This window comes from Drosophila eugracilis, unplaced genomic scaffold, assembly GCF_018153835.1.
Source record: "Drosophila eugracilis isolate 14026-0451.02 unplaced genomic scaffold, ASM1815383v1 contig_394, whole genome shotgun sequence".
NCBI lineage: Eukaryota > Metazoa > Arthropoda > Insecta > Diptera > Drosophilidae > Drosophila > Drosophila eugracilis.
In genome coordinates this window covers 756917-780816 of record NW_024573254.1, presented here as the reverse complement: position 1 = coordinate 780816, position 23900 = coordinate 756917, and the positions used below count along the sequence as shown (strand labels likewise).

Below are 23900 nucleotides of genomic sequence, written 5' to 3'. Positions count from 1 at the left end.
ATTTACCATTTAATTTTATCGGTAGTGTGTTGATATTTAAGTATATATGTTATGTTTATGCCTGGCTTAGACAGGTTTTCATGAAATGGCTGACTGCGCATAAACGCAGTAGCAGAGACGATGGCAGAGCGGCGGCAGCGCGCACGGACGTCGCCGGCAAATTGGAACGCTGAGGGGTGCCAGAGAGATACAGATACATTCGGGCAGCGAGTGCGGGCGAGATAGAGCGACAACTCCTGTTCCCGGTTCGTCATTCCCATATTCTTATTCCCGTATTCCCAATTCCCGTCACACGAGTTAACAGCGCAGAGCGTACATCGCACAGCTGCATCGCATCCGATCCTTTTTTACTTTTTTGTTTTTTGTGGCGTGCTCTTTTGGTAGTAACACCAGTGAACACCGCTCGTAACCCCTTTTTTGTATTGGTTGGTAACGACGCCCCTGTAGGCAGAAAGCAGAGGCAGAAGCAGAAACAGAAGAAGAAGAAGAAGCTCAGCACAGCACGAAGCACACAGGCGAAGCGAAGCAAAGCAGAGGCAACACAGAAAAACAGCAAAGCAAAAGCAAAGCATTGGAGTAGTTGTTTGGATGTGGACGGAAAGGAAGACTGGCGGCGACTAACTAAAAGGTATTTGTTGTTCACCCACTCATCTGTGTGCGTGCAGTACGCTAATGAAAAGCTGTTCTCAGCGTTTGCCAAAAAGACAAGAGGTACGAAACAAAAAACAAAAAAATACCATTCGTTTATTTAATGCTCGCGTTCGTATTTTTTCGAAAACCTAGATGAAAAAGAAATTTTCTGCTGCTGTTGCCTCTGTATATAAGTGTAAGCGTGTGTTTTTGCTTGTGTGTGTGTCCGCCTGACTCTCTTTGGGTGTGCGAGAGAGTATGTTTGCCAGTGTGTGTGTGTTTGTGCTGTCAGTTTGTGCTAGTGTGCGCGTTGTGTGGCGGACCAAAAAGAACCCGACGACGACACTGTAAAAATTCGATTTGTGTGTTGTGCACACGGCGGACGAAGCGAGCAGATTTTTGGCAAATAGTGAGCGATTATCGGATTGAGTAAATACAACAAACAACAGAGTCGGCACAGCAGCAGCATTAACAGTAATCAATCGAAGTACCCCTCGATCCCGATCCCCCTTGCATATGTAATCGTAACTGTAAACCTAATTGTGTGCCTCTTCTCTTCTCTTTTCTTCCTCTCTCCTTTGCCACCTCTTCTTCTTTCCCTGTCTCTCTCTCTCTCACTGACTTGCTCTCTTCTTCCTCGCCGGGACTTTCAACTATCGAATAGCAGTACATTGACAGGAGCAGCTCGGAACGGACAGGATAAGCAGGATAAAGCAGGCGGCAAAACAGTCAGCATAAGATTGGCTTATATATAGCACGCACGAAAACGTATAATATATATATAGCCAGCCAGCCGGGCACTTGCGGAGCAACAAACGTCCTGGGCCCCAAGAAGATACCACGATACGAAGATACCACCAAACATTAGCAGGCGACAACGACACAACCGTAGAAGATGTCCAACGGCAAGGCGACGGTCTCGTTCTTTGAGAACGGGAGCACAACACAATTTGAGTACTGCTACCAGCTGTATCCCCAGGTTCTTAAGCTGAAGGCAGAGAAGCGCTGCAAGAAGCCGCAGGAGCTGATTCGTCTGGACCAGTGGTATCAGAATGAATTACCCAAATTGATCAAGGCGCGCGGCAAGGATGCGCATATGGTTTACGATGAACTCGTTCAGTCGATGAAGTGGAAGCAGTCGCGCGGCAAGTTCTATCCGCAGCTATCATACCTGGTCAAGGTCAACACACCACGTGCCGTTATCCAGGAGACGAAGAAGGCCTTCCGCAAGCTTCCCAATCTGGAGCAGGCGATCACAGCTTTATCGAACCTCAAGGGTGTCGGCACCACAATGGCCAGTGCCCTGCTGGCGGCTGCCGCCCCCGATTCGGCACCATTTATGGCCGACGAGTGCCTGATGGCTATACCAGAGATCGAGGGCATCGATTACACCACCAAGGAGTACCTCAACTTCGTCAATCACATTCAGGCCACCGTAGAGCGCCTCAATGCAGAGGTGGGCGGTGATACGCCGCATTGGTCGCCGCATCGCGTAGAATTGGCCCTTTGGTCGCACTATGTGGCCAATGATCTCAGTCCTGAGATGCTTGACGATATGCCGCCGCCGGGATCCGGAGCAGCCGCCACTGGCACCGGCTCACTCAGCACAAATGGCACCAGCAGCAAGGTGCTTGACGGCGACGACACCAACGATGGTGTGGCCGTGGATCTAGATGATGAGAGCCAAGGCGCAGGTAAGGCATTAATATAATACGCCAGCTGCGGTTAGAATAGAATTCAGAAATCAAAATGTTTATTCGGCTTATTTCATTTGGATTCCAACTGAAATACGAGATTGGCTCCTATTACTTTTATTTATGTTTATGCTAAACTATTTGAGTTTCTTCAATTGCTTTCACGTCACTTCAGCTTTTACTTAAAATAAAAAAGTGAAATTACATATCCACAGGATTGATTTTTATAGGTTTATAATATTTAGCAACTTAGCAAAGGTAATTAGACCTCTTATAATTCCGTTGGCATCCAAAATGTCTATTATTTCTTGTTATTATTCTGACCGCGGCTTACCAAGTAAACATATTGACAATTGGTACTTTAACTGATACTTTCTATCCGCAGGCGGTCGAAACACTGCTACAGAATCGGAGCCAGAGAACGAGAACACCAACCCGGCTGCCCTTACGCCTCTACAGTCGGGCGATGCCAAGAACAACGCAGCTGCGGTAGGCGCTGCCCTGCAGGATGGCGACTCAAACTTTGTGTCTAACGATTCCACCTCACAGGAGCCAATCATTGATGACAACGATGGCACAACACAGACAACGGCCACCACATCCACAGAGGATGGTGAGCCCATGGCCTTGGGTATCGGCATCGGCATCGGTTTAGGTGGCACACCACTTGCCTCCGATTCGGAAAGCAATCAGGAGGCGCCGCCCAAAACCAACAACCTGACTATTTTGACTCCGACACAGCCCTCGACCCAGAATCAGACGCAGTCGCCGAGCCAGCCCCACAAAACTAACAAGCCGATCACCAACAACGGTCAGGTGACATCAACAGTGGATGAAGCGGTCACAGCAGCACCACAGCCAGCCAGCAAAGCGAATGCTGCCAATGGGAATGGAAATGGCAACGGCGTCTTGGGTGATGAAGATGAGGATGAGGTGGAGGACGAGGAAGAGGATGAGCTCGACGAGGAGGATACAAATGAAGCGGAGCTAGAGGCTGATGAGAGCAATAGCAGCAACGGTATTGTGAAGGACAGTAAACTGCAGCAGCTGGCGGCGAACAAAGCGGGAGATGTCGTTTCGCCGGTAGCGTCAGAGGTCGCAGATTCAGCGCCAGCTATTGGACAGAAGCGCACTGCCCTGCACTGCGAGATGGAGCTGAATAACGCAGGTGGTGTAGATGTAAACGTGGGGGAGAAATCACCGGAGCTAAAGAAGCTGCGCAGCGAATGAGGCGGAGGTGAGGATACGAAATACGGATACGGATACGGATGCGGATGCAGAAACGGGGATCGGTTCGGTTCGGCTCGCCACGTATCTGGTGGAAAGACATATGTATGTAGTGCAGTTGAGTCGACATAGAGACATAGAGCAACATTACCTACACTTTACCACAACAACATTCAAGAAATTCTACTATTAAGCAACTAATTATACATACATATAATATATTATATATATATATACAACATATAACGAGAAGCAACACACCCAACACACACTCCACTCTCATACAAACACACAAGACACAACACCATACGACACACACACAGCCCGACGTAACATAACATAACCGATCAGATCAGAGCGGAATATAAGATCCCGATCCAGAAAGCAGAACCACAAAAAACATTTCAATAGCATAAGAAGTGCGCCAAGAAGAATCCGATCAAGAATCCGAAGAACAAGCAGCAGCAGCATCAGTAAAAGAGAGTTCAGAATGCAGCGTTAACGTAATATTATAATTGAAACGAAAAGCAAATGCATACATGAATAGTAACTATAAAACAAGATCAGATTAAAATCGATATTTTTACACAGTCAAAAGGAACATTTAAATATAAAGAAATTTACAAATGCCGCAGTTGCCCACTACATACAAAAACAAAAAAAAGATGAAAACAAAACAAAATGATTAAGATGGAAGAAAAACAATAATTATAATAAAACAGAAACGTAATTTATATACATAAGTATTTAAATTTAATAATAAATCAAAACTTGTCGCATAAACCAAGCCCCCACCACGACCTCCACCCCCTCGACCTTCAACCCCGCAACAATTCGCGCTCTCTTTCTCACAAACACAAGATACGCCGCACACACACAGAACACCCCCACACACTCGGAAGAAACAAAACAAAACTCATTTCAACACTAAGAAATTTTTGTGGTCGTAATTATAATAATATAATTTATAATACTTTATGTGTACAACTTTTTTTTTAACTTTACATATACTGAATTTTTTATAATTTATACGATAATCATTTTTCATTTAATTTTCACGAAAAAAGAAACGGAAGCGAACATAAAAAAACTGCATCTTAATTGCACCCGGCGCAGGTCGGTCGATCTCCGGATGGTTTGGGTTGCTGATAACGGGTGGTTCCCCGATACCCACGACCCATACAATCCGCAGATCTGCCGGAACTAAAAAAACATCTCAAAATTATAATCATTTTTATTATTAGTAGCATAAGTCCAAATAAAATGTGAAATATTAAGAGAACACGGCATAAAACTGAAACCATCACCGAAACATCTTGAATTGTTGGATCGCTTCAATAAGATTTTCAAACAGTGTTTGAATAGGCATTACGTTATTGAGCCTGTGGTAATCGTTATCGTTGTAGTCATCAACTTATCGCTGATAACAGCATTTCAAAATATGGCAACGTCTGGTAACTTCTTATCTAGAGGTGAGTATATTAAAATGCTTCGTAAAACGATAGTTTGTCACTGAATATTATTTTAAATTATATTCGAAATGAAAGAACACTCGTAAACGATTTACTAGAATTCTTGAATATTTATATTTTTTGTTTTTAAATTTCCTATTGCTTTATCTTTTCTCTAATGAACTTAGAATTTGAATAAACTCACGATAGAACTTGAAGTCTAAGGAACTAATTAAATTGATAGAATACATCACAAAATTAATTTAATGGTATGTAAAAACACATATTTTACAAATCAAATAATAGAATTTTGATAAATACAGAATACAAAAAAATATATCGATAGCATGTGGAGCCTAGACAAACGATACTGTCGCCGCTGTCATCGATTGGCTTAACATCAGCACTAATCAAAACAGTGTTCCCAGAACAGGACGGAAACATATAGAACAGAATAATTTCGCACCTAATTTGACTGTGCCACGACTATCCTCCTCCACCTCCTCCTCCATTCAGAGTTTCATTTTGGACTTCAGTGAGCAGCGTGATATTTGCAATCGCCCCATACAACAAAAACATAAATTAAAGCGAAGCCCTACTCCCCACCCCTGCTCTCCGACCATGTCATTAGATCGCTATGGTCGTTGGCCAGATCGAAGTTAATTGGGATTAGATCAGTGAAGCAGTGACTATGCGCCGGGATCGAAAAACCAACGAATCGAAGTCCACATAGAGACCATTTCCGGAGTCGTCCTCGTTGGGAGCTCTTTTACTTGACCCTGTGATAGATCGATTTTGATCCCGGCAACCGGAGGTGGGCAGAATCAAAAGGAGGAGGAGTGGAGACAACGACATGCTGTTGATTCGTCAGCTTTTCGGTGCTTCGGCCAACTCCTGGGCCCGTGCCCTCATCATTTTCGTCCTGGCATGGGTTGGATTGGTCTATGTCTTTGTGGTGAAATTGACCAATACGCAAGGATCACAGGCTGCCGGGGAAAGTGAGCTTAATGCACGCCGAATCTCACAGGCGCTCCAAATGCTGGAGCACACGCGCCAGCGCAACGAGGAGCTCAAACAGCTTATTGACGAGCTGATGAGGTAGGTGGACCCAGCTGAGAATTCAATAGAAGATATTACAATAGCACAAAAGGTGTGCGACACTTCAAGGAAATGAGTTCATTGCAAATAATTAATTGTTTTTTGTACTTCTTAAACACTTGTACTAACTAAACAAAGGGTTTTACATATGTGCACTATGAGTACACAATGATTGCAATATTTAAGTAACTGCAAAATATTTATAGCAGAACAGGATTAAAAAGATATATAGTAACCTTCGTAGTTAATAACCATGGTATTGATAGATATGATACAAGTTTGTGCCTAATTTTCATCAGTTTTAACTACAAGTTCCTTTCGAAAATATTTCTTTTTATTTAAATACCTATATGTGAACTAGACATTTTGTATAATTTCCTGGTCCACCATAATAATGGTCACCGTATTGCTGATTTGTCAGCTGCGTGACTAATTATGCGTGGCACGTCGACGGAATTACACGCGATAAGCTGCTTTACTGACCAAATCCCCCAACCTCACTTTCTTTCAGTGACCAGCTGGACAAGCAAAGTGCACTGAAACTGGTACAAAGGCTGGAGAACGATGCATTGAATCCAAAGCTGGCAGCTGAGGTCGCCGGTCCGGAACCAGAACCCATGTTCGAATCAGCGCCCGCTGATCTGCGCGGTTGGAATAATGTTGCCGAGGCAGCGCCCAATGATCTCCTTGATGCAGGTGGGCCCGATCATGGCGAATTCGAGCCCAGCCTGGAATACGAGTTCACACGCCGACGCATCCAGACGAATATAGGAGAGATCTGGAATTTCTTCAGCAGTGAGCTGGGAAAGGTGCGTAAGGCAGTGGCCGCCGGTCATGCGAATGCCGATCTGGAGGAGTCCATAAATCAGGTGCTGCTTCAGGGCGCCGAGCACAAGCGTTCGCTGCTCAGTGACATGGAGAGGCTGCGTCAGTCCGATGGCTACGAGACCTGGCGCCACAAGGAGGCGCGTGAGCTTAGTGATTTGGTGCAGCGGCGTTTGCACCATCTGCAGAATCCCAGTGACTGTCAAAACGCTCGCAAGCTGGTCTGCAAGCTCAATAAGGTGCGTTTTACTTACTATGATTTTGATCTTGTCTAACTCATAATTACTAAATTCCCAGGGCTGTGGCTACGGCTGTCAACTACATCACGTCGTGTATTGCTTTATAGTGGCCTATGCCACGGAGCGAACGCTTATCCTTAAATCTCGTGGCTGGAGATATCACAAAGGAGGTTGGGAGGAGGTATTCCAACCGGTGTCCAACAGCTGCCACGATGCGGGCACCGCCAATACATATAATTGGCCAGGCAAGCCCAACACTCAAGTCTTGGTGTTGCCCATCATTGACTCGCTGATGCCGAGACCACCGTACCTGCCGCTTGCCGTTCCTGAGGATCTGGCGCCGCGCCTGAAGCGTCTGCATGGAGACCCCATCGTTTGGTGGGTGGGGCAGTTTCTTAAGTATTTGTTGCGACCACAGACGACGACGAGAGATTTCCTCACCGCTGGCATGCGAAACTTGGGATGGGAACGTCCCATTGTTGGGTAAGTTAGTCGTGAGTTTGCATTCCTTGCAGAAATTCAGGGAGTGGACCCTAAAAATTTCTTCTTTCCTTTTGTAGGGTCCATGTTCGTCGTACTGACAAGGTGGGCACTGAAGCGGCCTGCCACAGTGTGGAGGAGTATATGACTCATGTGGAGGACTACTATCGCACGCTGGAGGTCAATGGCAGCACTGTGGCGCGACGTATTTTCCTCGCTTCTGACGATGCTCAGGTTATTGAGGAAGCGCGCAGGAAGTATCCGCAATACCAGATCATCGGTGATCCGGAAGTTGCACGAATGGCGTCCGTATCTACAAGATACACGGACACGGCACTGAATGGTATTATACTCGATATCCATTTACTGTCCATGTCCGATCACTTGGTGTGCACGTTTTCGTCGCAAGTGTGTCGCGTGGCCTATGAGATCATGCAGACGCTTTATCCGGATGCAGCGCATCGGTTTAAGTCGCTGGACGACATCTACTACTATGGCGGTCAGAATGCGCACAATCGCCGGGTCGTCATAGCGCACAAGCCTCGCACCCATGAGGATCTGCAGCTGCGGGTCGGTGATCTCGTCTCGGTGGCTGGCAACCACTGGGATGGCAACTCCAAGGGTAAGAACACACGCACCAATCAGGGCGGACTGTTCCCCTCGTTTAAGGTGGAGGAGAAAGTGGATACCGCCAAGCTGCCACTGTATCCGGGCGTTTAGTTGGTTGGCGCGGATACATAAACCGTCCCCTTGGCCATGTTGTTGATTGATCTGTGAATCATTTCTGCCGCATTCCACCTGGAATTTTCATGGTGCAGTTCGATTCGGCTCGGATCAGCATCTCCAGAATCTATCGAATGTTCAGAATCTCAAATGAAATCTCGCTCGCTTTCTGTAATTTTTTTAACCAAGCCCTGTGCTTCTTGTGACAATTTCTTTGTGTTTTCGTCTAAGCACTTTTACTTTCTGATTCCGATACCGAATCTGATTCATAATTCTGCATTTGTACAAGTCTTTTATTAATTAGTAAGTCTAAAGCCGAAGAAATTATGTTGACAAGGAAATAAATTAGAAACAAATATATAATATATATATATATATATATATACATATATATAAATAAATTAGATATAGGAGTGCATGTAGGATCACTAAGCGCAATATAGTCTATCACCTGTAAAATAGTTGAAAAGAAAACAAAACTAAATCTGATTAAACTCAAGCGTAAATAGTAAAATAAATAAATAGTAATGTTTTAAAAAGAAAGGTGTCGTTTTATTTTTATAATGGATATTAAATTTGAAGCTCAAAGACTCATGGGATTGATGATGATCCCAGCAGTATCCCCATGTCGGTGCTCCATGAGTCCAAAGTGGCAGCAGTCCAAAAAACGAGAAAAACAGAAGTAGAGGAGAAGTTCCTGGTATCCATTGCCGATTGACTGGAACTGGGAGTGATCACAGCCTATCCTCCAGCCGATCTATCCTTATGGTTGCAAAGTAGACAGATTTTAGCCTAGTTAGCGTAGTATCTCCATGTATACATAGGTCCCGAAAAGTAAGAAAAAAAGGAGCAAAACAAAAAAGTACCTGGTCTCTAGGGCCGATGGACTGGGAGAAATCACAGCCGGACAGTGTATCCGTGTGGGTGGTCTATAAGTCTTCCGAAGTGGCAGCAGTCTATAATTCAGAAAAACAGAAGTAGAGCATTACTTGTTCTCTATGGCGCTAATGGAATGGGCTAGGGACTGGGACTTCCCACAGCCGAGCAGTATCTCCATGACGGTGATCCATAATTCCGAAGTAGCAGCAGTCCATAAACGGGAAAAACCTGATCTCCATAGCCGATGGACTGGGCCTAAGAGTCGGAGTAATTACAGCTGGGCAAGCTTAGCTTAACGTAACTTATTCTTAAATTATCCACATTGCATTGACGGCATGCAAGCCGATTGCAAAAATTGCGGATATGGACCTACTATGCCCCTCGGCTTATTCATCAAAAATATAAAAAAGTTTGCCACCTACCTTGATATCCGGCTTGCTGAAGATCAGTCATGGTGTAGTAGGCATCGTCATCTATATCCAGCACCTCACGTCATCCAGAATATGAATTCCAAAAAAAAAAATCCATGGTGCACTGCATCCTCCATGGAGGCCATGTCCAGGTACCACCAATATGATGGTGGGTACCATGGGACCACATGAAGGCACTTAGAAGCACTGTACTAACACATCACACACACACACACAAATGAGTTGACTGATTTTTCACCGGCCAACAGCGCCATAGTCACAACATTTCTGCTAGAACCTGTTGGGAATTACAAGTGCCACGGAGTGCACATAACTTGGAATTACCAAATATAGCCGTTAACTTTAAATTTTTCGGTTATTTTTAACTGTTTAAAATTTTAAAAAATTGCTCTTAATAGTTAAATTTTCGGTTTATATTAAAAATTAGATTGGCATTAAAATAAATGTAAGAATTTTGATAAATTATATATTTTTCTTTACAAAAAATCTGAAAATTGCTAACCATTTTTAATTTTTAAGCGATGTAAGCTTTTACATTCCATTCAATTTATTTGCCATTAAGTGGCCCTATTCCTCTTTCATAATCCTGAGAAGGAAGCAGCCTTTCTGCACATGGAGCTATACATACATATATTGACTTTGTCAATACATGTCCGGTTTTGTTGCATTCTCTTAGCTCTAACTTTGTCAATACAAGCCGCATGGCTAAAACAATGACTGTTTTATGAAGCTGACTACCAAAGCTTCAAACATATACTTACTTTTATCATTATAGTTTTAATATTTTGGTGCGAGCTCCTGATTAAAGGCTGAAAAATGAGGAAACCTATTTTTAACAGAAATTTGCAATACTATGTTCGGTTTTCTAGCTCTAGCTAGGCCAATACAAGACGCACAGTCAAAAGAACGACTGTTTTGTGCTGCTAACGACCAATACTAACCACCCATATCACTTGTTTTTCGATTTTGGGAAAATCGATTTTGGCCCAAATTTCGCATTTTTGATAAGGGGTACCATCATCAAAATTTTCAAAAATGGCCCAAAAATGAAGTTTCCCAGATTTGAATGCAAATCAATTGGCAATCATGGCAATCAAATTACGAGCCCTACGAGGTATTACATTCCTAATTTGGACCGTTTTTGGCTGTGCTATGGCTAAAAAACTGATTTTTTTGTGCCCAAAATCAAGTATACGCCTTTTGGTAGCAGAGAGCCCGACTTTGTTGCAGTTGCTTAGCTCTAACTTTGCTCAGACAAGACGCACAGCTAAAGCAGTGACTGTTTTATGCAGCTCACAACCAACACTTTAAGCCCCTATACCCACTTTTTACAGTGGTGTACTGCTCTTTTGCTGCGAGTGCTGATTTCATGGCTAAAAAATCAAAATGCAATATTGGTTGCGGTTTTTAGCTCTAGCTCGGCCAAAACAAGACGCACAGCCAAAAGAACGACTGTTTCGTGCTGCTTACGACCAATACTGGCCACCCCTATCACTCGTTTTTCGATTTTGGGAAAGTCAATTTTGATCAAAATTTCGCATTTTTGATAAGGGGTACCATCATCAAAATTTTCAAAAATTGTCGAAAAATGAAGTTTCCCAGATTTGAATGCAAATCAATTGGGAATCATGGCAATCAAATTACGAGCCCATCGAGGTATTACATTCCTCATTTGAACCATTGGTAGCGAGGTATGTTGTATTTTTTTAATGTTAACGAAAAATCTAAAATTCTTTTTTTCATATTGATTTCCTTTAATTTAAAGCTTGTCTAACATATTGGGTCAAAAACCTTACGCAGTCGGTGAAAGTGCAAATTGACGTTATTGTACCCTATCGGTGAGTCAAGTTAAGTTAACCCCGCTGGACCACCTCGATGACCGCAGGAATTCCAAAAAACCAAAACAAGAAAATTCCCAAAACAAAAAAACAAAAAAATTTCAAAAATAATGAAACGTGATAAGCTTCCCCAACGACTGTAATAATAATAATAAAAAAAGAATAATAAATATATATTTGGTGCACGCATGTGTATGTGCTTGTGCATAAATAAATTAAAGGCGTCTGTGTCTGTGAGTAAGTGTAATTAAATACTCAATGAACCGCTGATAAATTACAACAACAAAAATATGTGAGAAAAAAGCGGCCAAACAGGCAGATAAACCGGGCATCGGGGAGTCGGAAAAAGGAGCTTGCCACGCACTTCTACCGACCGTTGGACAAGGTCAGATCGTTGTCGTTGGCAGCTAAAACGGATAAGCCGCCTCATTCCGGGGCTTTGACTTCTGATAACCGGCGACCCGGCTGTGTATAAAACGTTTCGCTTGGGGCCCAAACAACAGCACTTGCGGACCAGCATCCAAGTTGATAACATCGCCATCCAGAGTTTCCAGATTTTACCAAATCCAAATAAAACAGAATGTCGCAATTCACCGTCGCTGCTGCCCTTTTCGCCTGCCTGATCGTCATCCTGGGAGGCCAAGAAGCTATGGCTGCCATTGCCAAGGTTAAACTGACCAATCCCGGTAAGTTTATGGTGTTTAGTGTTTTTAAGATTTACTTTTTAATCATAACTCAAACTTATAGAGCAAAGAGTAACTTCTGAAAAAATATTTACCAAATAATTTTTTCCATTTTCAGATCATCCTGGCCAGTGTGTGATCGACGGCGGCCTTTTATTGTCGCCCGGTCAGACTGGTAAGGCTCCAAACCGGGAGTGCACCAAAGTCGAATGCCATTCCGATTTATATGTGACCTTCAACACCTGTCCAGCTGTCGCTCCACCCAAGGGATGCAAACAGCGTGACTTTGTCAACACAAATCGCGATTATCCCGCTTGCTGCGAGCGAGCCTACGATTGCAACAAACACATCTAAACACTTTTCACGCACACTTTTCGATTGGTGATCTGTTTTTTTGTTTTTTTTTTTTGATTTATTTATTGTGTATACTACAACATAACAATTAAAATGTAAACGCTTAGCAATACAATTAAATAATTTAATAGAATCATTAACAGAAAATACATATGCATGTATGCTTGCTTGTGAGGGTGTAGTTGGGTTTGGATAATGAGGCAAGGACCTGTCCGCGGCTCTACCTATATCTATATCCGATTCGGCTCGTTCTGGCATCGGGTAATACATCACTGTACACGGGGTATATATATTTGTATATATATATATAGTAGTTTGTTGCCCAACTACTCTACACTAACTGATAACACTAGATGGCGGGCGCATAAAACAAAATATAATAAAATAAAAAATCAAATAAAAAGTATTTAAACAAAATCACAAGGACGAAAAAAGGCAGAGAGAGGTAATATAACTAGGCATGTATGTATATCTACACCTGCGATTGTGTGTTTGGTTTGAGGCTTTGATTTTGGGCTTCTCGAAGCCCCAGATAAAAACCCAGATCCAGAACGAGGCGAATTCGAAATCGCAACGAGCCGTTTAAGGTTGAATCCTATTTGGTGTCTCTCCTTTTGCAATCGCAATTTCCTGTTTTTCTTAGTAACTTTTGCTAATTCGTTTGTTTGTTTGTTTGTTGGTTGCTTGCTTGCTAGTTGATTGTTTGTTTTTTATGTGTGTGTGTTTGTGTGTGTGCTTATGTAGCTCAGCGACCACGCCCCCGTTGCCGCCTATCGACTGAGATTGTTGATGTAGAGCGCGTGCAGTTCGGTGCGCGGAGTATTCTCAAAGAGGGCGGCGCGGTTCTGGCCTTCGCCCTTCTTAACCCAGTGCCCGTAGACACGGAAGGCACAGCCATCGATGACCTGCAATTAAATTTTAGTTAATTAATGTATAATAATAATCACATTGTAAAAACATATACTAACCTTGCGCAGAACTTTGACGCGATATGGATCCCGGATGGCCTCCTCAACGTGTAGCGGCTCGGCGGTGTAGCGGAGGCGCCGTATCCGGATAACGGCCCGTATCACTAATATGGCGAATTGGAACTTTTTGCGCGCGTTGAAGCGACTCTGTTTCCGCAGCTAAACATGAGAAACGGATAAATACGGATTAGAACTTTCTGTACACTTCGGACATCAACTCGCTCATTGCGGATCGATCTCATTTTTACATATTTCTTTTTATTTTTCTTTTGGCTTTGTGTTTGGTTAGAGGTGCACACGCCATGGGTTAAATTTCGGGGGGTTAAATCGTTTCGGGGGTTAGCAGTTGGTGGATTACATATTAATGGTTAATGGTTACACCTTCGGACAAGTATAAAAAACTAGAGAACAACACGGATCGGGGACAGCGATATGTTTCGAGTGCCCAGTGTTAGTTTTTGGTTGTTATTGTCAATGAAGAATATACATCTTCCAAGTTAGTGTCTCGATGGGTGAGCATTATTTCTGTAGCATTAGTTACTAGTTTTTTTTTTTTTTTTGGGTTAGAGTGTTTTTAGGTTGGTGGTGGGTGGCCAAGCAGACGCATTAGTAGAAGACAAGAAAGCCATTACCGAAAGCAAATCAAAGGTCAGAGGTTAGGGATTAGAGGAGTAGTTACAGTCAGAGAAACATTTTCGAGTTGACGACAACATTGACGCTATTTACGGATTACCATTAAACTGGCATGATTGTAAATCATAATATAAATATATGTGTGGCATTATGCAGATAAAAACAGATATACATTGACTAGTTTTTTGTTTTAGGTATGCGGAGTGGGCGTGTGGTTGTATGGATAAATATATATATATATAAGAATAATAATAATACTGTATGCAAATCTATCTCAGTTTGACTTGGTTTACTCACAAGGGAGTCTCCACAACACCGACTTATAGACACACATCTTATAAGGGCGTTGAGACTCTGACAATATAGAGAACATGACACACAAACAAAACGTGTATAACATCATCAACAGAGGAGAAATTAAACAAAATAATAATCCGTCAGTGAATCGATTTTGGCGTTATTTTTATAATAGTTACGATTATAGAATGGGCAATAGATATACATATATATGCACCCAAAAATATATTAAATCTTTAGTTAAATGATTTTATCAGCTCTTAAACTTATAATTTGTATTATCCATTAGATAAGCTAAGCTTAAATAGTGATATTGATCATTATTAATTTGGAATTAATAGTTATTATCTTTGTTTTTTTTTTTGGGTATATATACACTGAGGGTGAGACACGTTAATCATATTTACTAGACTAGCATGCAAGTTAGCTTAGTTTACTATCCTGACTTCCTCCACAAGACACAGAGACAAATGAGAGACACTAAGATAGGCGTTTTTTTTTTTTGGGGTGAGATTAGTGACAGACGACGATTCACCGATCACGACTACATCTATATAGCTATAAAGGCTATACGGCTATGGCTACACAGAGGTATATACGGCAGAAGCAAGTCAACTACATACAGTTCTTGTAAATATCATCCAGTTCACCCGAGAGATATGTACTAGAGAAAGGTGCATATAATACAAACATAGTGTTTACTCGCTATGATATGACTAAGTGTCAGCTATAAGAAAATACAATAATAGTAATAGTATAATGCAGTAGAGATACTTTTTCAAAATCTTAAACTAAATAGTAGGCAGATGTGTATGTGTGTGTGTGTGTGTGTGCGTGTGAGTGTTGTAAGCAGCATTTGACCGATCGCCCGATATTACAATCCATTGGGATCCAACATCTTAGAGAGAGACAGCCGAACGGTATACTGCATGGGTGAGTGAGTGAGAGGGATGTAGGTGTGTGAGTGAGTGAGTGATACAATGGAGGTGAGTGAGTCGAGTGCAGCTTGTCTCTGATGATTTATGGAGTGGAGTGAACTAAATCGAATCAACTAAAAGCGCTAGAAATTAATCAGTAATAATACGTGTGGCATCTAAATAAATATATATAAAATATATAATAACCCACGCGGCTGTCAAAAAAAGTTAGAAGAAACGAAAAAAAAAATCCATACAAAACTGACTAATACAACTTTTGAAATAAAGTATGTAACTTGTCTTTAACAAAAATCATTAAAATAGTTGTATGAATTAACTTTAAATAAAGGAAATATTATGTTCTTTAAGGTGTCAAATAAGTTTAGTTCATAATTAAAAACATGAAAGAAAAGTTAACTTTAAATAGGAATTTTATAAACAGATATCTTTAGAGCTCTATTCTTGGCTAAGAATAAATATTTTATATTAAAATTGGTTACCAGAAAGGGTAATAATGTGTTTTTAACAAAGTTATAATGTTGTTAAATAGGAAAATCAACTAACAATTATAGAAAAGTTGCCATTAGAACAGGATATATATTTGTCCACGTATTTGGTATGAAATTTTTCGTTTTCCTAGCGTTTTCTGCCATCGACCGTTGGGCCATTTGTGATGGGAAAGCAAAGAAGAAAATCAAAGGAAAACCTGCCTGCACTGAAGGAGGTGCATACACCGATTGCTTGCCATCGCCATTGCCTGGCGGATGATGCAATTGCAATTGCATCGGCAGTTGCGTCGTCTGTTGTTGGTGATACTGCTGCTGCTGCGTCTGATGCTGCTGCGGTTGTTGCTGATAGTACACTGTCGCCGTTAGCGTTTTGTGTGAGGTGGCGGATGCCATGGAGGCGTTTGCCAAGGCCGTGGCAGACGTGGATGAGTTGGATGACATGGCATGGCAGGTGGCGGAGGCGGATACGGAGGCAGCTGCATCATCAAACGGCCCGTCACGCATACGATTCGACGAGTAGGAGCTCTGTGGCGCACAATATAGGTAACCGGGGGCACCACCGCCACTACTGCTGTTTAACTGCCCAAAACGGTACGATGATGCCTCGGAACCGAGGAGGTACCTGTTGCTCGAATGGGCGGCCGACAAAGTCGGAGCCGGTGCATGCCGGCGGTCACCCATTAACACCTGATCACGTCAACACCGCGATTTACAAATAACAAAACGGAGGAAGGATGAGGTTGGTGGTTGGTTGATTGGTTGGCAGAGAGGCAAGGGCAGAGGCAGCAGCAGAGTGTGGGCGCGGAAGAAATTAAAATTTTGTTATCAGTCATTGGGGGATAAATCAAAAGGGGGTGAATCAGGTCGTACTAATGCATACATATATAAATATATATCACCTTAACTTACAGTCTATATATAACCTGGCTTAAAGAATACATCCTAGTAGGCTAATTCCTATTCCTTTACACTTCATACTTATATGCACCTTGATTGGGTTTTTATGTATTTGAAATACACCCCTACCTTGATTTTCATTACTTTAAAGAGAAATATCTTTTGGATGCTTTCTTATAAATTGGTATTATCCCTTAGAATCAAGGTATGGGTGTATCATCCTCATATCTCACTGCCTTTTCTCCTTCTTCTCGCTGGCTAATGGTTAATGCACGTAGACATGCAGTGACTCAAAATTGGGAAATTTGGGGTTTTGGAGGGGTACGGTCTGGGAAAAAGGAAACCCTGCAGGATTTTATCTTTTGGTTGGCATGCAGACACAGTTATTAACTTAACAGAGAATGATTCGAATGGCAAGCGCATAGCTGCAGACGTGTGTTATCGTTTTTTAGTTATCGAGGCAATCGGTTGTTTTGTACAATAAAGAAAAACACACAGAGGGAGCACAAGATCGACAACAACATCGAGTGTACAACGAAATGGGATTAGAGGGAGATTTTGTTATCATCTTGGGGCATCAATCAATCGACAAGCAAAACAAATCAGATGCAAAAAAAAACGAAGCAGATCAGGTACGTTTTCTTTTTTCTTTTTGCTTGTTTTTGTCAGTTAAAAGTTATTATGTTGGCACATGACCTGAACGATTTATAAATATATAAAAATAGTATACAATTGATATGCACTATGATGTACAGTTTTTAGCTGGGTTATATTAGATCGGCACAGAACGAAACAGAACAGAATGCAACGGAACACAGAGACGAATATATGCTGGGCCGGCAGGATTGCATATATGTGGTCATGAGTTGGATCTGCCGGCCCGATTATCGGGATCATCGTTATTATAGCGATTACGGCTCCGATATTAAATGGATACGGAGACACACAGCACAGAGATTTAAAGAGAGAGCTTGGGTTAGTCCGGGAACAGTTCGTTACCAGTGCGATCTCAGTGATGCGACTCATTCGTCGGGACTTGGTCGACAGGCTGCGCTTGAGGCCATCAATGTTTTGCTCGAACAGCTATCGATAGTGTGTGTTTGTTATCGTTCGTTTTTGGTTCGTTTTTTTTTTTTTTAAGTTAATTGTATTCGATTTGATAAATAGTTTATATGTAAGGAAAAGAAGAGAGAAAATGTTTGGTATAATAAATAGTAATAGTAAAAATTAAAAAAAAATTAACACAACGAGGAGTGCTGCTTAAGAGGGCCCGAAAGGTGAATTTTTGGGGATCCAAACTTATGACAGACCCTTGTCAGGCCATAGATCTGACAATTGGACTATATACTACGGGGTGGGGTTAGGCTGCTACCCTAACCAAATTATAAATCATAATCGTATTTTTTTAGGAGGTAACAGTAAGAAGAAGAAGCAGTTAATAGGCTGTTGTGAGTGGGTTGTGAGTCACAGGTGTGTTCTTTCCATCAGAGTGTGTGTTTGTTTGTTTTTTTTTTTAGGTGTATTTTGGTGTTTAGAGACATTTGCAGGGACGGTTGTTTTTTGGTTGGATTGATTGTGTAAAGGATCCCCTCCAGAGGTTAAGCCCCTCCACTAGAGATCTATAATCTATATACAAGGAGAGGTGATGCGAAAACTAAAGACTGCTGCCCGAACACACAAAAGGCGACTCGAAGGCGGACCTCATTATTGGCGGCTAAGTGGACTAATTGGACTGATTTTTCCCTTGTACAGGTGGTTGTAGTGCTCTTAGTTGGGGCTCGGCGGCGGCTAACAATTCCGGCACTTACCATTTGGTTGAAGAATGGATGTCTTAATACTTCCTTGACGGTGATACGTTGCGCAGGATCAACGACTAGACATTTGCGTATCAGATCCTTCGGATCCTCTGAAAAACAAACGGGCATAAAATTAACATACATTTTCCATAACTATAACATTCGACTAACCTGAAATATCAGCCCACTCCGGTGAGGTGAAGCTGTACTTGCCCTCCATGATATTCCGCAACATGACCATCTGCTTGCGGTGCCAGAAAGGTGGACAACCGACGAGCAGCGTAAACATAATCACGCCACAGGCCCAACTGCAAACAAACAAAAGAGAAATGTTTAAAAGGTGTCAGTTTTAGGAAAAGAAAAGAATTGGAAACCATTATAGAAAGCGTTTAACTATCAATAATTTTTTGCTGAGCTCAAGTAACGTTAATACCAGTGGGAAACGTCCAGCAGGCCAATAAACAAAAGACCCGTACATTTTGCTGAACCAAAGAAAAATAGACAACCGTATCGGAACTCATCAGATTTCAGATTGTAATGACGCACACTCCAAGATCAAAACAATTCGATTGACAAGTAACGTTTATAAAAGTGCTATATAAACACCTATCAGCAAAATTGGTCTCTAAAAAAAAAAATGGGTCTAATTTCGATGGCATTTCCTTAATATTTTTGTATGCTCAAGTAAGAATATGACGCTAGCTTTTGTAAACATTAAAAATCAAGTAATATTTTTCGTAGAACTTTAACAAGATTTAACAACGTTGTCAGCACTTTTAAAGTTACTGACCAACTCTTTAGACTCAAGTCAAGCAACATAAAAAAAGGGGCATATACTGATAAATATTGCTCTTACATGTCCACTTCCTGCGAATAGCCGGGGGATCCTTCGAACATATTGCATTTTAGCGTTTCCGGCGCTAGATAACCAGGCGTTCCACACAGATCTGTAGGAGATATTATATAAAGTTTTATAAGGGAATTAATTCCCAAGGATTCTTCATGATAATCACCTGTCAGTTTCTCGCCCTCCTGGAGCTGCCTAGCGAAACCAAAATCCGTGATCTTAACATTGTGATTCTCGTCGAGCAAGATGTTCTCGGGCTTGAGGTCGCGATGGACAATGTTCTTGGCGTGTATATACTCGACGCCCTCGAAGATCTGTCGCATAATGGTACGCGTCTTCTTTTCGGAGAGCGTCACCACGGATGTCAAATAGTCGAAGAGCTCGCCTTTGGGACACAGCTCGAATACGAGGAAAACAAATGCATCTGACTCAAACACATCCTGCAGATCAACTGTGATTGCAAATTTAAAAAAATGGGTTAAAAATCAATTTCTATATTGTGTGCTAGAAGGACTAACTTATGTAGGGGTGCCCCATGACCTGGCGCAGTATTGAGATTTCTTGTCTGGTTGCTTCGAGCATATGATATGGATTCGTTTCGCCCGCCTCTGTGGTGGCGCCCAGGTCGATGATCTTGGCAGCGAATTCCTTGCCCGTCTCCTTCTCGATGCATCGTCTCACGGTCGAACTGATGCCCCTGTAAGACAAACATTGGCTTGAGATAAGCTCTGCTGCACTTGACATTGGCATGATCGGGAAATTTATCTAATCTCTAATCGCTTCAATTGTAATAGCCCTTGTTTTCGCTTAGTCTCTGCTATTTGCTTAGCAAATTGTGATCTTCAGTGTGGTGTACGAAGAGGAGAAGTAACCGACAGACAGGCGCCACTTTAAAACCCATGTCATTGCTTCATGTAATGAGCTGAAGAAGGTTGACTCACTTGGCACCATTTAGCCAAACTGCAGAGCCATAAACAAATTGGCATTACTGCAGACTTAGCAGTAGAAGGTTGTGAAATCAGAAAAGATCGATCGTAGATATTTCTGGGGATCACTTGTAGGAACTATTTTGATTATGATAAGTTAGTGAGGATATTTCGATACATTTATGTAAGATTCCCGTCACAAGGATTGCTTTTAAGTTAATTTATGTAAGATTCTCTTCGCAAGGAATGCTTTTAAGTTAAAGTTAAAAAATAAAATGAAACATTTCAGGTTTAAATGAAATAAATTTTTGCTGAAAAACCAAAAAGTAGTTTTTAATTTTCCCATCTCTGTTGGGGATATCTTTTTCTAGTCCTATCAAATGTCTTTTGATCCTCACCTGCCCAGAATTTCCTTGGGCTCGTATTTGGCATAGAAGCCCTTGGCCGCATCCTTGTCGGGCAGCAGATCATCCTCCTCGTCCTTGGCCATTAGATCCAGTGAAATCTTGCCGGCTGCCGAAACGGCAGGTTGGAATCTAAATTTGAAAAAACAATGGATTAGGATTAGTAAAGGATGATAATGATCGTAATCAGATCAGTTACTCTGCCGGGCTGCTTGTTAATGAAGATGAGATACGGCGGTGTCGAAGCGGAGAAGGAGGAAGAGGAGGTGATGGTTTTGATGATGGTGTTCTGTTGATGAGGTTGATGCGATCGTTTAAGGCGTTGCTATTTTTATAACGACAATGTGGGAACGAACGGACGTGCGACACGAGTGGAATCTCTGCGACTGAGACTGCGACTCTCCGACTTTGCGACTTTCCGACTTTCGTTCTTTTCTTTTCGTTTCAGTCTTTCCTTTTAATTACCAAGCCTCTGCTGACTGCGCCGCTGGCTGCGCTGCTCCTGTTGACTGCGCTGCTCCGATTCGTTTGGAAGTGGAAGTGGCCTGTATCGGTTAACTATCTCTCTTGCCCTTTCACTCTTTCTCTTTCACTCGCTCAGCTGTTGGCGGCTGATTTAATTAATAACGAATGCCAACTACAAACAGAGATCGATTTGAATAACAGGCAAAAATTAAATCAAAAATAATAGAATTAAAATTTACTAATACACAAATTGTTACTCGGTGTGTGTGTTGTGTTATGAATGATTACACAACTACAACGGTTTGTTTTGTTTCTATTTCAAAAGAGGTGCATTATTTTTGTTATGTTCTGCTTTCTTATCACTGATATACATCGTATTGTTGTTGTTGTCATTTGATTTCTTGCAGTTGTTTTCCTTCTTCTTTCATGCACACACACAGCGGAGACACACCAGACACCGATTATGTGCAGCAGGTTCTTTTTGTTTTTGCTTTGCTCTCGTTTTTTTTCTCATCCTCCTTTGCAATCACACACACACTCGCGCACACAGACGCCGCACAGCACACACATACTCATACACACGCACCATCGTGGACATCCAACTAAGCGGGTACATTTCAATGTCAACTAAGGTTAAAAGTAGTACGCTTTTTGCGGAGTTGGCGCGCGCACCGCCCGTAAAACACATACACGTGTAGCCACTTGGCTCTCTGGTCGCTAGTAACGACGTCTTTTTCGTTACGTTTCCAATTGCCGCGAGTTTTCTTAGCCGTTCCGTTGCATCGTCTGTTTACTTCTTTATCCGTCTACTTTTCGCACTAATAATTGGTATAAAAATACCAACAAAAATACCAAGAAAGAAAAGCCAGCAAAATTGGTCCTACTCCGCTGTAATCGATATCGGTATGTAATTTGTATACATATACTAAATAAATCTATATGAAAAAGGTAACACTGTTACAAGTATTGTTATCGGTATGACTAAATAAAAGACTTCAATTTGATGATATCGATTACTTAGTAAAGACATACTCCATTACAGGGTTGAAAGGCTCAGCATGTAACAGAATAAGTGTGGTGTGTTTAGCAAATACATGCTCCCTAAATAAAATCCCAAAATCCCTTAAATTAAATTCAAACTTTATAAATTAAATTCATTTTTGGAAGACTTTGATGTAATGTTTAAGAAACGATTAATTCCACATTTGGGCCATTATTGGCTTAGTTGTGGTCGAATTACTGCTATTCCGAGGGGAAAATCAACAGTCATAACATTGTTTTGGGCAAAAAATCAGTTTTTTGGCCATAGCACAGCCAAAAATGGTTAAAATTAGGAATGTAATACCTCGTAAAGCTCGTAATTTGATTGCCAATTGATTTGCATTCAAATCTGGGAAACTTCATTTTTGGGCCATTTTTGAAAATTTTGATGATGGTACCCCTTATCAAAAATGCGAAATTTGGATCAAAATTGACTTTCCCAAAATCGAAAAACGAGTGATAAGGGTGGCCAGTATTGGTCGTAAGCAGCACGAAACAGTCGTTCTTTTGGCTGTGCGTCTTGTTTTGGCCGAGCTAGAGCTAAAAACCGCAACCAATATTGCATTTTGATTTTTTAGCCATGAAATCAGCACTCGCAGCAAAAGAGCAGTACACCACTGTAAAAAGTGGGTATAGGGGCTTAAAGTGTTGGTTGTAAGCTGCATAAAACAGTCACTGCTTTAGCTGTGCGTCTTGTCTGAGCAAAGTTAGAGCTCAGCAACTGCAACAAAGTCGGGCTCTCTGCTACCAAAAGGCGTATACTTGATTTTGGGCACACAAATTTCAGTTTTTCGGCCATAGCACAGCCAAAAACGGTCCAAATGAGGAATGTAATACCTCGTAGGGCTCGTAATTTGATTGCTATGATTCCCAATTGAATTGCATTCAAATCTGGGAAACTTCATTTTTGGCCCATTTTTGAAAATTTTGATGATGGTACCCCTTATCAAAAATGCGAAATTTGGGTCAAAATTGACTTTCCCAAAATCGAAAAACGAGTGTCAGGGTGGTTAGTGTTGGTCGTTAGCAGCACGAAACAGTCGTTCTTTTGGCTGTGCGTCTTGTTTTGGCCGAGCTAGAGCTGAAAAACCGCAACAAATATTGCATTTTGATTTTTTAGCCATGAAATCAGCCCTCGCAGCAAAAGAGCAGTACACCACTGTAAAAAGTGGGTATAGGGCCTTAAAGTGTTGGTTGTGAGCTGCATAAAACAGTCACTGCTTTAGCTGTGCGTCTTGTCTGAGCAAAGTTAGAGCTCAGCAACTGCAACAAAGTCGGGCTCTCTGCTACCAAAAGGCGTATACTTGATTTTGGGCACACAAATTTCAGTTTTTCGGCCATAGCACAGCCAAAAACGGTCCAAATGAGGAATGTAATACCTCGTAGGGCTCGTAATTTGATTGCTATGATTCCCAATTGAATTGCATTCAAATCTGGGAAACTTCATTTTTGGCCCATTTTTGAAAATTTTGATGATGGTACCCCTTATCAAAAATGCGAAATTTGGGCCAAAATTGATTTTCCCAAAATCGAAAAACGGGTGATAGGGGGGGTTAGTATTGGTCGTTAGCAGCACGAAACAGTCGTTCTTTTGGCTGTGCGTCTTGTTTTGACCGAGCTGGAGCTATAATACTAAAAAAAAATCATA

At 41.8% G+C, this 23900-nt stretch overlaps 4 protein-coding genes across 13 annotated transcripts; 3 read left to right on the top strand and 1 right to left on the bottom strand.

Moving 5' to 3' along the window:
- The first annotated feature begins 213 nt into the window (after positions 1-213).
- Positions 214-4851, top strand: LOC108109976. Of its 5 annotated transcripts, none has more exons than XM_017218800.2 (3): positions 214-628; positions 1298-2324; positions 2710-4851. In XM_017218800.2, exons 2-3 carry the CDS (start codon positions 1526-1528, stop codon positions 3552-3554), a joined length of 1644 nt encoding a protein of 547 aa, XP_017074289.1. In that variant the 5' UTR covers positions 214-628; positions 1298-1525; the 3' UTR covers positions 3555-4851. The 5 variants fall into 5 exon arrangements, with proteins under 5 accessions (XP_017074289.1, XP_017074288.1, XP_017074287.1 ...); XM_017218799.2 differs by having other exon boundaries at positions 1295-2324; XM_017218798.2 differs by having other exon boundaries at positions 214-711.
- Positions 4852-5375: 524 nt separating this feature from the next.
- LOC108109975 (alpha-(1,6)-fucosyltransferase) lies at positions 5376-8858 on the top strand. Its single transcript, XM_017218796.2, has 4 exons — positions 5376-6100; positions 6612-7164; positions 7223-7647; positions 7725-8858. The coding sequence occupies exons 1-4, from the start codon at positions 5856-5858 to the stop codon at positions 8362-8364; spliced, it is 1863 nt and encodes a 620-aa protein (XP_017074285.1). The 5' UTR covers positions 5376-5855; the 3' UTR covers positions 8365-8858.
- Positions 8859-11773: 2915 nt separating this feature from the next.
- LOC108109983 lies at positions 11774-12838 on the top strand. The gene is made up of 2 exons (XM_017218814.2): positions 11774-12201; positions 12317-12838. The coding sequence occupies exons 1-2, from the start codon at positions 12096-12098 to the stop codon at positions 12550-12552; spliced, it is 342 nt and encodes a 113-aa protein (XP_017074303.1). The 5' UTR covers positions 11774-12095; the 3' UTR covers positions 12553-12838.
- LOC108109981 (phosphorylase b kinase gamma catalytic chain, skeletal muscle/heart isoform) lies at positions 12586-22036 on the bottom strand. Of its 6 annotated transcripts, XM_017218808.2 has the most exons (12): positions 21798-22036; positions 21212-21383; positions 20946-21035; positions 20741-20878; positions 19935-20113; positions 19583-19867; positions 19426-19516; positions 18741-18877; positions 18582-18679; positions 16078-16563; positions 13521-13679; positions 12586-13457 (listed from the first exon to the last, which is right to left on the bottom strand). In XM_017218808.2, exons 4-12 carry the CDS (start codon positions 20830-20832, stop codon positions 13323-13325), a joined length of 1662 nt encoding a protein of 553 aa, XP_017074297.1. In that variant the 5' UTR covers positions 20833-20878; positions 20946-21035; positions 21212-21383; positions 21798-22036; the 3' UTR covers positions 12586-13322. The 6 variants fall into 6 exon arrangements, with proteins under 6 accessions (XP_017074297.1, XP_017074299.1, XP_017074298.1 ...); XM_017218810.2 differs by having other exon boundaries at positions 20946-21383; XM_017218809.2 differs by lacking the exon at positions 20946-21035.
- Positions 22037-23900: the final 1864 nt, after the last annotated feature.